General features: G+C 33.2%; 1 protein-coding gene and 1 long non-coding RNA gene across 2 annotated transcripts; one reads left to right on the forward strand and one right to left on the reverse strand.

The window, feature by feature from the left end:
* Nucleotides 1-5316: 5316 nt before the first annotated feature.
* On the forward strand, nucleotides 5317-7142 carry LOC113497500. The gene is made up of 3 exons (XM_026877068.1): nucleotides 5317-5624; nucleotides 5972-6127; nucleotides 6461-7142. The coding sequence occupies exons 1-3, from the start codon at nucleotides 5481-5483 to the stop codon at nucleotides 6632-6634; spliced, it is 474 nt and encodes a 157-aa protein (XP_026732869.1). The 5' UTR covers nucleotides 5317-5480; the 3' UTR covers nucleotides 6635-7142.
* A 5798-nt stretch (nucleotides 7143-12940) lies between these two features.
* Nucleotides 12941-13855, reverse strand: LOC113497585. Its single transcript, XR_003400906.1, has 3 exons — nucleotides 13622-13855; nucleotides 13169-13373; nucleotides 12941-13013 (listed from the first exon to the last, which is right to left on the reverse strand). It is a non-coding gene; the product is annotated as an uncharacterized LOC113497585 (long non-coding RNA).
* Between the last annotated feature and the right edge of the window lie 219 nt (nucleotides 13856-14074).

A 14074-nucleotide genomic window follows, 5' to 3' on the forward strand; every position in this document is an offset into this window, starting at 1 on the left:
CTTTCCAGAAATCCTAAAAAAATACTATCCTTCCTATCCTTTTTGCGTACCTAATCTTTCCCATTTTTCCTCTATTGTTATACATCGGGGCTGGTTTAAGAGGGACTCGGACCAAACAGATCGTCAGTGCCAACGCCAAAATGTATGCAGCATGTGCACTGAGCTATCAACGCGACTCAAAATATTACCTATGCACACCTTGAATCATCAGCATTGACCGTCAGCATACGGTTAACGTAACCGTGAACTTTAAAGCCACTCACATAATTGTTAAGTGTAAATCAAATATTGAGAACAAGGATTACGATGTTTTTTGGTATATCACTTTCAGTCTAAGTTTAATATTTTTTCTATTCAGTATAGATAAGTAGGTACACATTTCATATTAAAAAATATTCATTAAACTTCTATTCTGTTGTATTGTTTTGACAGTTAACGTAAGTGCTGGAATCAATTAAAACTTTTCTTTCACTAAAAGTTGAATAAAAAATATAAAAGCGATTCAGATCCAGACGTGGAAAATAGTTTTTTTTGAAGCGAGCAATTTGTGATGCATTTCTAGTGTTTCTGTCAACCTTGTCAATTAAGGCGCAGGTACCTGCCCTTAGAAGGGCCTCCGTAGTTCAATGATTCCAGTTCAAATGTGTGATCGATAGTTCAAAGGGATTCTAAGAATCTGAATTATTTGAACTCTTGCTTATATTTATTTAATTTAAGTTAGTTGTCTATTTTATTTATTCCTCGCAACATTTCGGTGGTTATTAAAAGCTATATTGAATTCTGAGAAGAAATGCTGACAAAGATTTTATATTGACGCGAAGATATAACTTGTTTGTTTGTTAATTTTATGGATGATTGATGAAGATGAACGGGTTGTCTGCATGTTTTTTAAGTATCTTACAAATAATTGTATTAATTTTAGTGAAAATATTTAAATCAGTAATGTTTCTCTATTGACATAACTCCTTAGTACACGGAGCGAGCCTTGGCTGTTCAAAGTTGAGTTCTCCTGTATAAATTCGGAGTACTTTTATGGTTGTATGGCGATTCGTTGGTTTTTAATGAAAGCTTTCGTTACTATGTGTATGACATCTTTAGCGAAATTGTCCGAAAGGGTTACCGTGGCCCCGGTACACGAAGGGCAAAGGAAGGAACATTATTGGGTTTTAGTCAGTAGGAGTCTGACACTCCCTTCTATCAACCCAAAGTGGATGGAGACATTTGATTATTTCCCATCGGAAAAAAATCGCAGCTCCCTCTACCTTCTGTACGTCTTTCTCGAGGCTTTTAATCATCGACAGATATTTTTTTAACGGCATTCCTACGGCAGAATACTGACTAATATTTTTCCTATTACAGAGCATAGATAGGCGTTTCACTAAAATACTGGCTCTTCATACACGAGAAACAGAAAAAAAGACTACAAAAGAAATAAAAACCAGATTATGAACATTGAACGTGCGAAAATAAAATAATGAGATATCGCAAGTTCAATGGTGTTCATTCATGGTTGCATGCAATACAACAGTAACTATTGAATACTTTTTATGACTGGTCTTTCCATGCCACAGAATCATTATTAAGTTTGCGTTGAAATTAATACTTTAAATGTATGTAGATTGAGCTGATTATCTCTTGACTTAGGTGCTCCATTCTGAATTAAAACCGATTTCTTTGATAACTTCTATGGAAATTGTTATAGTCCTACCGTCACCGTTACGTTATCAAGTGGCACATGTTAATGTTTTTTTATTTAGAAGCGTTTTTTTTTGTTTTAACGCTTAGAGATGTCTAAGTGTTGCTTTTAAGGTTCAACTAAAATTATAATATACGAGTAAGTCTCAACTTATTCGTATATTATATAATAATCGTAAGTTGGTCACTGCAATCGGAACATGGACTACACAGATGGATTGTAATTTCAAAAATACAGCAGAAATGGCCTTTAAGTCTCTACTGTCATACATTGTAATTGTTGCAATTGTTAAAACCTCTTAAATATGAAGAGGTTGTTTGGAAAATAGGTTGTAATAGAAAGTCAATCAATAAACTGAACTTGACGTTTTGGAAGTAACTGAATGAAAATTACAAAATTCAGCTGATACGATAAGTGCCGATCAGTTTGAGGAAATTCAGAAGAAATAAAATACACACCACAAATACAAGTAAAAAATCGATGATATCGTCAACAAAAATTAGCATATTACCCTTACTGGGTACCAGGAGCGCATAACTTTGAAAAGGGTAAATGATTTAATTATGCGCGCCGAAGTGTTAGCGCGCCACTTAATTTGATAGCAGTGACACCTATATGCAAATGATACGTGACGACTAATTGAATATCTTTGTTCGAAAGTGTTTGGGGACCATGAGTCTATGACTTTTGGACCCCTTCCCGCTGGTTAAAACATTTAAATGTAATCTAATCAAACTTACTTTATGCCAGTAGGTTGGTGAGCAAATTGTTTAGGATGGATGTCATCTGACATTATGACTCCTAAAATGAGTTCGGAATAAGAAGACCACATACCTTCTTTAGAAAAGTTTTTATATAGAAAAGTGAACAACGTTGGGTAATCAGACTCATATAAGAACTGGAATGGAACAGAGAAAACAAATTCCAAGAAGAAAAAGAGTCTACCATTAAACTTTTGTCTATTCAAATGTTGCTTACTTAATTTGAATTCCATAAAGACAACATCCGTACAAATGCCTTGCTATTTCGACACATGAGATACTTATTTTAAACTACCAGCAAAATATAGCACAAGAACATTTTGCAATATAAGTCGTCATTTCTGAGAAAAAATAATTGAAAATGAAATATTGAAAGGCTTACTCCAGAGTCAGCATCTCAAAAATTAATAAATCAATTTAATGTAATTTAGCTTGGATGTTTCTAAGAAGACTCACTCCAGAGTTTAACTACAAGTTAAACTGAAGTTATCAGATATTATGAAATTAAATTCTATACGTAGAATATTCATCACTTTTGTTTACATGAAATTTATTTTGAGCTTGCTTATTCGAAATTTCCTATTTGACTACCCTAGAAAGATTTTGAAAAACAGCTGAGGTGTCGCTCTATTCTAAATTGCGGAAAATAGAGGCCTTGGTATTCTAAAAACGCCAAAGGCCACCTTCAGCGTCACTACTGTACGTTGCGTCACACCATACGATACATTGCCTTGCTACCAAAGCTGCTAAAATGGCACGTTCGCTTTTAAAAACCTACGATTCGTAGAGACCGAACAATACATTTCTATTAGTTATTTGACTGAAAATATAAGTAGTCCGTCAGACGTACTGGTACCTATTCCAAAAATATTCAGGAACATTAATTATTTTAACACATAAAAAAATAAGAAAATTAAAAGCAGTCGTAGCGGCTTGTAACATCACTTGCTAGTGAAGGCGTACTGGTAAGTGACGTCACACGAGATTTTATTTCACTGCCCCTTTCATTTTTGTTAACGAAATTAAAGAAAAACTACGTTTTCGAAATCTTTCTGACGGATTAACATACTTAACTATATTTTTTTCAAAAATCCTGTTTTTTTGATCAAGTATCCTATTAACAGTAATGCATCGGGACGCGACGTACGCCAAGACACTGTATGCAACCTACTTCGTTTATAGGAGTCAGTACAACAGTGAACATTTTTATGCTCAGCTAAATGCATGCAATATGAATATCTACAAAACATTCGGTTTTCACCGAGATATCTTGACTGCCCGCTGGGATCGTTTCGAGCGTATATGAATCATTTCTTCCTGCTACATGTGAAGATACGTGCAAATAACGCCAGACGTTCATATATTTTGTGCAGTATTTTGTAAGATGGAAATTTTGTTTGTCTGAATATTGCTTAATGTTTTCAGTTGAATACTGCGTTATTGCTTATAATATAAAAGATTAAGCATATCTTGCATAAAATAGATTGAGAATTATCTAATTTTATTTTTTAGCATTAAATGTAAGTTGTATGACGATTCGAAGAGAAGGTATCATATTTTGCACATAGAATGTAACAATTGATAATGCTTGAGAATAATTTGATTTGTCTAAATGAGCTAGAATATTTTAATTTCGATAGGAGGTGAATAAGGTTATTCTGCTTTTGCTCCAGAAGACATAAAAAAAACACACTTCGAATCAATATTACAAAAAAAAAACTAATAACAATGATAACAAAAAAAAATCCACAAAGTTTTATGAAAATACGCAGTAAATCAAAACTGTGAATACATTCATTCATTTCCCCGTTAGATAACAAACACTCTAGGGGGAAACTCCAATCGGAATATAAAAATTACGACAGTTTAAAAGTAGGCATCATTTACATAAAACTACTATATTGGAAATGATATACAATGTGTAGGACGCCCCATTTGTTGTTCGTCTCATGAAATATTGATGCTATGGATTTTGTAGGCACAGTTTAATATTATAACATTGTTTTACCGACATATTTTTGTTGAACATTGTTGTTTTAGACTGCAGGGATAGCCCCGATAGCCCCCGGAGGGGATGATTGCGTTATGTAAGTATATAGATAGTTATAGTTCGCAGTTTCAGGTGAATAGTAGATACCTATAAACGTATATCAAACGCTATTTTTTAAATGTCAGTTTCATAATTTTCCATTATTCAGTACGACGTTTTACTATCATCACATCACTTCCATCAGTATGTTTTGAAAACGGGCCAGATTAAGACAAGAAAAATAAATATTGATTCAACTTTGATTGTAAACAATTTAAACAGATATTTTGCATCCGTCCACGAAGCTAAAATGACTGTTAGGTGCAGTCTTTTGGAGTTAAAGGGTCCTGCCGTCCTTGGCAACTGTTAATAGATTATTCAGTAAATAGCGTGAAAATATTTCAATATTTTGTTTACACCGCATGCAATCTTTCTACAATTGATTGAATATCATTGCCATCAAATATGCAGCAAACAACAGCGATTGCTATCCAGCTTAATATAAAACTAGAACTAATGTTACGACCCTTGTTTATTTTAACTGTGTCGCTTTTACTTTTGACCATGAGTTATGGGATTTTGGCAGCTTTATTATTTCTCGTCTGTTTTACCATTTTGGAAACATTTGGCGAAGTAAGTAGTCCTTTAACAATTGCAAAATAATTATAACTGTTTTGATAATTTTACTCTTAATAATTATAGGTTTTGAAAGCACTGTGGTGAGACCACTAGACCACTAAGTCGATGGTTTCAAATTCAAAGCCAAAGCGAGTGTCTACTTATCAAACGCTGTGCGCGTTTAAGAAAAAAATCACAGTATCTTCTATCACGTGTACAGCACACGTACAAGCTTATACTGTAGAGTATAAGTTGTCTATATACTGGCCGCGGCTCGACATAGCCTGGTGAAACGTGAATTGGTGGAGATGTTATTTAGTTAAAATTATATTCTTTTCTTTGCCAGATATATTACGTACCAAAAATAACTGATAACATGCTCAGTTGCAAAGGCTTTAAAAACGAATTAATCGACTGTGATGAGCTGGTACTCGGTGCAGCCAAAACTGAAGACGGTTACGATGCCGCCACGCTGAGCGGTAAAGTTAAAATGCTTCAAGAGATTTCTCCTGACTATGACGTAAGTATGATCATCCAGTCAAGGTACTGGATGAGCATAGGACTTTAGATATTGGAAAGCCTTTTACTAGCGCTTGGAGAATTGTAACATGGACGTGTAACGTCCTGTAACCCTACCAACGCCGCTAAAGTAGTATTGTCTGTAGATAGCTACGCTATGAAAAAGTTAAACGAATGCTTATTGAATCGACGGAGACTAAAATTTGTCAAAAAAAATCTTCAATTCAGATGTTTTGGATATTCAGATATTTAGTTTTTTTTTCATTTGTGACTAATGTAATATTGCAATATTGTCGCAGGCTATTGTTGTTTTGTAATTAATAATAAAATTTCATATTTCGTGTGCAGATTGATGTAGACATTTGGAAACAACTGGACCTAGCTAACGCTGACGAGTACATGTATAACACTAGAATAAACTTTTGTGACACCTTGGAGAACACTGACGCCCCTTGGTATCCCGTCCTTAAGAAACTGAACATCAGTGGATGTCCAGTACCCGTTGTAAGTATTGGTGTATTTCATTTCATCTTTCACTTTTTTGGGAAAATATACCTAATTAGCTACATTTTCTGATGCGGTGCTTGAAATAATAAATCTTTATTTAAAGTTACCAGACTCTAGGTCAGTATGTACTGTAGTGTTACTAGTGCACAATGTATACAAATATAATAATAATATACTGAACCATTACTTCATAATACCCGTAGAAATTCTGGAGCAACGATTCAATACATGGCTATTCAACCTATCTGCCATCATACTGGGTCTTTTATTCACTATATTAATACGAACGTTTCCCAAAACAAGGTGATGAAATTTCTGTTTTTGTTTCAGAGTGAGTTTATAGTCGAAGGTCTGACGATATCTTTGGATTCCGTTAAAGATGTCTTGTGCCACGAATTTTGTGGTAATTACAGAGCAGAGATATCGTTCATGCATCTTACAGACAAGCTGTCTTGTCATGTCATGGAGCTCAGTATTGAAGAGTGTGATGATGAATATGACTAAGAAGATTTTGAGATCAATTATAAATGTTTATTTTGCTGATCTTGTTTTCTTTCTATTTCTACTGATCCCTTGATTAAAGTTTAGGGCTGTTTGCACACACTATAGCTACCTTCACAATCTACCAAACCCTGATATAAATACGAACGATAATACTTTAGAACAAAAGTTTTTCTTTTAATTAGATGAATAAATGGTGTGTAGGTTAGAGTGTGTTAGTTTTCTAGCGCTTTGAAAGACGTAGGTTAATACAATGCTTGTATAGTGTACAAATACGTACGTAGATACCATCACACTAGTTATTATCATTCTCATTTCACTGTCATAACTGGCGACAGATAAAGTGAAGAACTAAGTTTGGTGAAAAAACTGTTAAAAGACCATTCGAAATTTAGCACAGCCACTTCGCCAAGTGTCATGCGTTGATATAAAACTCTTGAATATTTCAAAATAACAGATGGTAGTCATGTGACATAACAAAACATGATGTCTGTCCCATACATTTGAGGGATTTATATAATTGCTAGCAAACGTAAAACTCTATTCGGTTACAAGTACTAAATTATATTTAGTTTTTCTTTAAAATTGTTCTGGTACGACTCGGATTGAAATGCCAAATTTCTGGAAAGTAGTCGTACTTGCGATCAGAACATTGCGCCAACAATAGGTGAGATTTCTACCTAACTAATTTGTAAAAACATAGTACCTGTACAACATAGTATACCGCTAGGATCAAATCAAAGTGTAATAAACACCTCTTTATATCGAAAGTGACCATCCGTCCTTGACAATGGCTAACAAGTCAATAGCGTGTAAAACTCCTGTTTACACCACATGCAATCATTAAACAATTGATAGAATATCATTGCCATCAACTATGCGACTAACAACTGCGATTGCTATCAAACTCTATATAAAAGTAAAACAACACGTAATAACGCTTATTTTTTTTAAACCGTGTCGCTTTTTCTCTTGACCATGAGTAATGGGACGTTGGCAATGGAAATTGCTTTATTATTCCTCGCCTGTATTCATATTTTTGGAACTTTTGGCGAAGTAAGTATCACATTGGAAGAATAAAAATAAAATTACTTTGTAGAATAAATTAAAGTCGGTCGAATTGATTTTTAGTCACACTAGTATTGGTCAAGAATAAAATTTGATTTTAATAGCACTTTTAAAATAAAAAATCTTTATTTTCCTCCAGATTTATTACGTCCCAAAAATAACTGATAATATGCTCAGTTGCGAAGGTTTTGATAACGATGTAGTTAATTGCGATGGACTTGTCCTCGGTTCAGCCAAAACTGACGAAGGTGACGATGCAGCCAAGCTGAGCGGTATAATAAAAACTCTTAAAACAATCGATTCAGACTATGAGGTGAGTATATTCATCCATAAGATGATGGTGGGGATATGCTAGAACATTCAGCCGTCCGTTTCCGTCACAAGAACCTTCTTCTAAACATTAAAGCAGTTTATCTTTGTCAATGTTAGTTTTTCAGAAAAAGGAAAAAATACATGTCTAATATCTTTCAATTATCCTCTTTATAAGATTTTTTCTTTAGAAGATATTTAATATTTTAGCTTCTAGCTTCGCAAATGCCGTGTGACATTGTGTTAACAATTAATTATTATCTATTGCAATTTAAAAAATGACTTTTCGATTGTTATTATCGTGAACTATTATAATAATGAATAACTTACATTTATAGCTTGATCTACAAATTTGGAAGCAATTGGACATAGCTGACGAGTTCATGTACCGTTGTACGATCAATTTCTGTGAAAGCTTGGAAGACAGCGACGCCCCTTGGTATCCAATACTTCAGGAATTGAACATCAGCTCATGTCCAGTTGAAGTTGTAAGTATTTGGATTTAGTTTTTAATAGTTAACCCCCCTTTATCATTAAAGGTGTTCAGCCGTTTTCAACGTTCAAATTAGTTCAATAAATATGGTTGATGAAACCTTAGTGCTGTTGCTTTTTAAAACTAAAAAGGTTTTATATGTATGTGAATTTACAAATTAAATTTTCTATAGCCTAGTTTTCGCGAGTCCGACTCCCTTGACTGTTCCTGTTTCTCATCAATGTTTCATCTATTTCAGAAAGACTACAAAGTCAGCGGTATACAGATATCTTTGGATTCTGTGAAAGATGTCTTGTGTCACGATTTTTGTGGTAATTATAGAGTTGAAATGTCTTTCACACAATTAACAGAGCAGGTGTCTTGTCACGTGATGGAGCTTAGTATTGAAGAGTGTGATGATGAATATGATTAACAAAAAGTTTAAATAAATAAAAAATGATTCTTTTGGCTTTTCTTTTATTCCGGTGTTTAGCATGAGGTTTTGGGGTTGACGTTATAAGTACCACGTAACAGCTACTTACCAAGTGGTTAAAAAAGCCATGTATGAAAAAACACAATTGATACCCTAAATAGTCAACGCTTATCTGAAAATAAGAACTTGCTAATTTTTCTCCAAAAGGACAAAATCTGCCATATAATTATGCTATTTCTATATAACTTACTGAAATGGTTACATGTTTGATGTTTGCTGGTTTGGTGTTATCTATCTGTGACAGGACATGACAATAGGTATAATGAATGGGAATTAAATGTATAACATTTATTTTTTTGTTAAAATGTCATCCCTGTTCGGTCAACAGGCTGTAACCTCATGAATGGTGATAGTTGAAATTTTCACAAACGATGTATTTTGGTCGCTGTTATAACAAAAAAACTAAAATAAAGATCGGTTAAGTAAAGTTTGTTACGGTCATAAGTTTTTTGGTGGGTCTCGAAAAAGTCTATTTTCTTAGCTTATTTGTACGGAACCGCATTTGACCGGTCTTTGAAGAACGATTTTTTACATTTCCACGGAACACATTTCCATTTAAAACACTGTTAAGTATTAATATAACAATAGTCATTTTCTAATTAATTAACACTCGCTTTAAAGGAATAAAATTAAATCCAGACGACAACCTAGTATTAATTCACAAAGCGATTGTGTTGTACCCAATAATTAGAAAAATAAAGTTGGGGCGAAGCAGACGAATAAATTTATAATTGCCGGGGCGACTGGGCAACTTCAGGCGTTATTAACTTTTTCCTGGGGACCTACCAACACTTCGTACTGTTATATTATAACAGCTGTGGAAGCATGACGGCACTATACAGCGTATATCGTTGTCTCTTTCCCACGCGCTTCAAGGTAGGTTCTCCTAGCCAAAATGGCGTATTTGTGATACCGACTACGGTCAGTCCAAAAGTGAGTGTGAGCCCTCATTAATTTTATAAACCACCATAAAATTCAGTATAATTTTAAGCGTGTTTCGAAATAAACAAGGCAATTAACAATTTGTTATTTTAATTCAATTTATTTTTGATTGATTTGATTGTCGTTATGATTTAGGTTAATTAATTTTGATGTTTGATTTGTAATCATTGTGTTGTATTTATGTTGATTAAATATGATGGTTAGTCAGATTGTTTTTTAGAATTGACATGATTATAAGGTTTGAATTGCCTTTGGATGGAGTAATAGCAATATGTTAGTAATGCTGATTTTTATCATTGAAGTGATAAATTCAAGTGGTTCTATTCGTGTTGATATAAAGCAATGATAACTTCGTATTTCTAGTGAATCAATGTTTTTGTTCTACGCAAGATACGACACTTAATTTCAAGCTACTTAAAACAATGTGAAATTTATAGCATCATAGCATATACTTCATATTTATTTCAAAATAAATAAAAGCTATTTTAAACCATTGTACCATTTGATTTAATGCAAAGATACCAATATAAGTCTCGAAGCGCAATATACATAATGCTAATCTTACAAAAACGAACATTATTCAAAACTAAAAGATTTAGCTTGAGTATTCGCTGTAAATTTCCCTTCTAACGTTCATAAACTTAGAAAAACATACGTGAAAACTGCATTATGAAGAGTTTTCGTGGGTCACTTGCTGTTCGACAGGTGGCCATGAGAACAGCGGAATGTCAACCAAGAAACACAAAGGAAATTATTTATGAGTAATTGTTTTTATCGGTGTTTAATATAAAGATGTAAAAGAAAATACAAAATGCTAGTTGAATCTGTTTCATCAAAGGCTCATTTTCTTTAATGATAACGATTAGCTTAAAAAACATTGCTTAATTTGCTTCATATTTTTAAGCAGACGTTTTATTCTAGCAAATGATTTGTCGATACGGGCGCCTAATGAACTGGTCATAATAATTTTTGTACCACTATCTTTAGAATGCTGAAAGAAAAAGTCTTTCATTCGTAAGTCATCGCTGGTTTCGGAGCTCCAATCTATCCATATGCAAATTTGGGCCCCGCCTCAGTCGACGTTTCAGCGATTCCAAATTGTAATATTATTCAAATAACACATTTATACATCATACGGATTTATGTACAGACGGTATTAAGAATTTAATTATGAGTCAAACTTATGATATTACTTATTACATATTTTCATGAAAAGAATTCAAGTATTTCAACAATTTATACAAAATTGAGTCGTCATTAGCCGTGTAATTGAAGTTGACTTTAATTTTGTTTGCAATTTGTTTAAACAGACTGTTTACAATATTTTCTTTGTTCCAGTAATTTGAAGAGTTTTCGAGAGCTAACTAGGTATTTTATAGTGTTTTTTAAGTTAGAATCAGCGAGCAAACACGAGTTAAATTAGTTTCCAGCGCTGCTGAGATCAAAGGATGCGCCAATCAAGCGATCCTGTCGTTTGAGTGAATACCTATGAGCTTGTACATGACTCGACTAATATTAAGTTCGAAGGGATTTTTCTGATTTAAAGTTTAGAAATTCTTAGGAGACATAAATCTTGTAAATTGAACTGACTTGAGTTATTTTTCGAGTGGTTTTTCTTTAAGTTTCTATTAAATTCTAGAACATTATATAGCCAGAAGTAGTTAAAAATCTATTTATATTTTGATACCAAAAATATTTTCGAATTCTAAAAATGGTGTAATTCAATTCGATGAAAATACTCTCTTGCCATTTTCCACATCAATTATTGTTACCGGGATACTATAGAGCATTTGTAAACTGTCATTCGGAAAGGAAATGCTTTAATTTAAAAGAAAGGAGGACTTATTTCTGTTCTCGAGCCTTTGCATGAGAAACGTGTCAGATTAAGAGGTTCCGGAAAAGTTTCGTGTTGATATTAATTGGAAAAGTCGTGTTCAACAAGTAAATGACTTTTCTATATTGTGTCATTGATAATGTATTACGAATAAACGAATAAACCTTACAACCACCGCAGACAAGTTATGTTTCAATAAACGTTATAGTTTTTAAATCGCTTATAACTACGAAAATGATATTTGTTTCTTTAGTAATATAAGGCATATGATGTCTCATGTCATCCATTGAGATAGGCCTAAGATAAATATTACCAAAATTATACATATTATTAATATTTTATTTTATACTTATGGAATAGTAAAATATCATTAATAGCATTAATTAAAATCTTCAAAATTATCTAGCTTCAATTAAATTAATCAAACTTTAAACCAAAAATACGCATAAAAAGTAGAAAATATCCCTTTTACGAAAAAGACCCGAAAAAAATCTTGATACTTTAATTCTTTAACAAGTACAGTAAAGTTTATTCTCCTTAATGCGTTGTCAGAGACCGTTTGTGAACTATTTACTAAATTGAAAAAGCGTGTCCATCGGCCCTTCAGTTACACGAGAAAAGGAAAATCAGAGTACACTTGAGATCAGTTAGATCTATGGCCGGCCAAAAAGTGAAAGCACTTAGGGTAAGTCCAGGATAGATGCCACACTTTTTGAAAAAGCTTAATAATTCCGAAATTTATAATCTTAGAGCATTGTGTTCTTTGAGAAATATTTAATATATTTCTTAATGCATTATTTTATCTGAATCGATTTGATATAGACTGTGTAGATTTTGTATAAATTGTAATTTGCTGGACCTCTAAAAAATAGGATAGACGCCTACTGTGGCGGATAGAAGACTTATCATGAAAAATGATGTGAGGATAGGTGCCCTTAGTGGGGATTGACGACTTAGTCAAACATTGTAACTGATTTGTTATGAAATGAAACAACTACCTATATTATAATAATCAGTCTTTATTGTGTTTTAACATACATAAACATTATCATCTATTAACGATCACATATTTTTTTAATAATAATCAACATCTTTTACTAACTACTAGGTAGTAATTAACTTGCATGAACTTTAATACTTCTCCAGTCTTCTTGATATTAGTAATAATCATCTTAAAAAATAAAAATCAACTTTGGTATCAGACTAAATTATTCTTAAGATAGGGGGAGATTTTCGTTATCAAACCCTAGCACAGGGTGTTTACCTAAAACAAATAAAAATAAATGCTGAGTAGGTATATAGAATTAATTACAGTACCAATAAGACAGTAACTAAAATGATAAGATACAAGGTATAGTAGATCAAATTTAAATTAAAAGATAGTAAATATAGTAATTCTTAAAATAAACTAGAACATACCTAATGTCAATTTTTGTTGGTCATTTTTAAGAAATCTTCGTCTTAATGTTCTAGATGGTATGCCATAAATTTTAGAAATCTGATTTACACCCTTGTCTCCCTTTTTCATCTCTTCAAACGCTGCTAGCATACTTTCTTCGGTCCAGGTAACAGCGCGAGGGATAACACCCGGTTTTCTTTTATATTTACGAGGCATTTTGCTCTCCTGCAACAAAACAGCTCTTATAAAAACAGTTGAGGATAGTTGCCCTTAGGGGCATCTATCCTAATAAAAAACGAGGCAACTATACTTTTTGTAGGGGATAGAAGCCCTTCTCAATAAAAACAAAAAATGAGCTTTAATGACTATAAAATTTATCAATTTACATAGGTTAATCTTCAATGCAAGCAGACTAATAGAAAAAAAATAGACATTATAGGCGAGAGAAAAGATACACTGTTAAAATTACTTACGAATCTTATTTTGGCGCCTTTTGTCGTCTCGCCGCGGAAGATTTTTACTCACACGGACGAAACGCGTGCGCTCCTGTCCACAGTCTGCCTGGCACTGAGGTTGGTGGGGGGAGGACTCGTTACTTATAGAGAAATTTAACTCTCACAGTGCTCCTAACATAGTGAAATAAAAATCAAGTCATCTATCCCACTGAGGCATGTATCCTGGACTTACCCTATGACAAAATATCGCGTGCAGATAAAATATCGATAAGGTTGACTTTAGAAGCTGTTTGTATACTATTGTATCGGAAAATCAACTCTATTGTTATTTGACGTGCACATTATTTTCAACCTTATTGTGGAAATCGTACCTTCGGCTACAACACTCAAGACGTGTCGAGTGTGTGTTAGGGTTTCTGAGGCTGATTTCTTAAAATTGGTGAACAATTTATTTTGATTGAAAGATTATTT

Source organism: Trichoplusia ni, chromosome 9, assembly GCF_003590095.1.
Source record: "Trichoplusia ni isolate ovarian cell line Hi5 chromosome 9, tn1, whole genome shotgun sequence".
In the NCBI taxonomy this organism is placed as follows: Eukaryota; Metazoa; Arthropoda; class Insecta; order Lepidoptera; family Noctuidae; genus Trichoplusia; species Trichoplusia ni.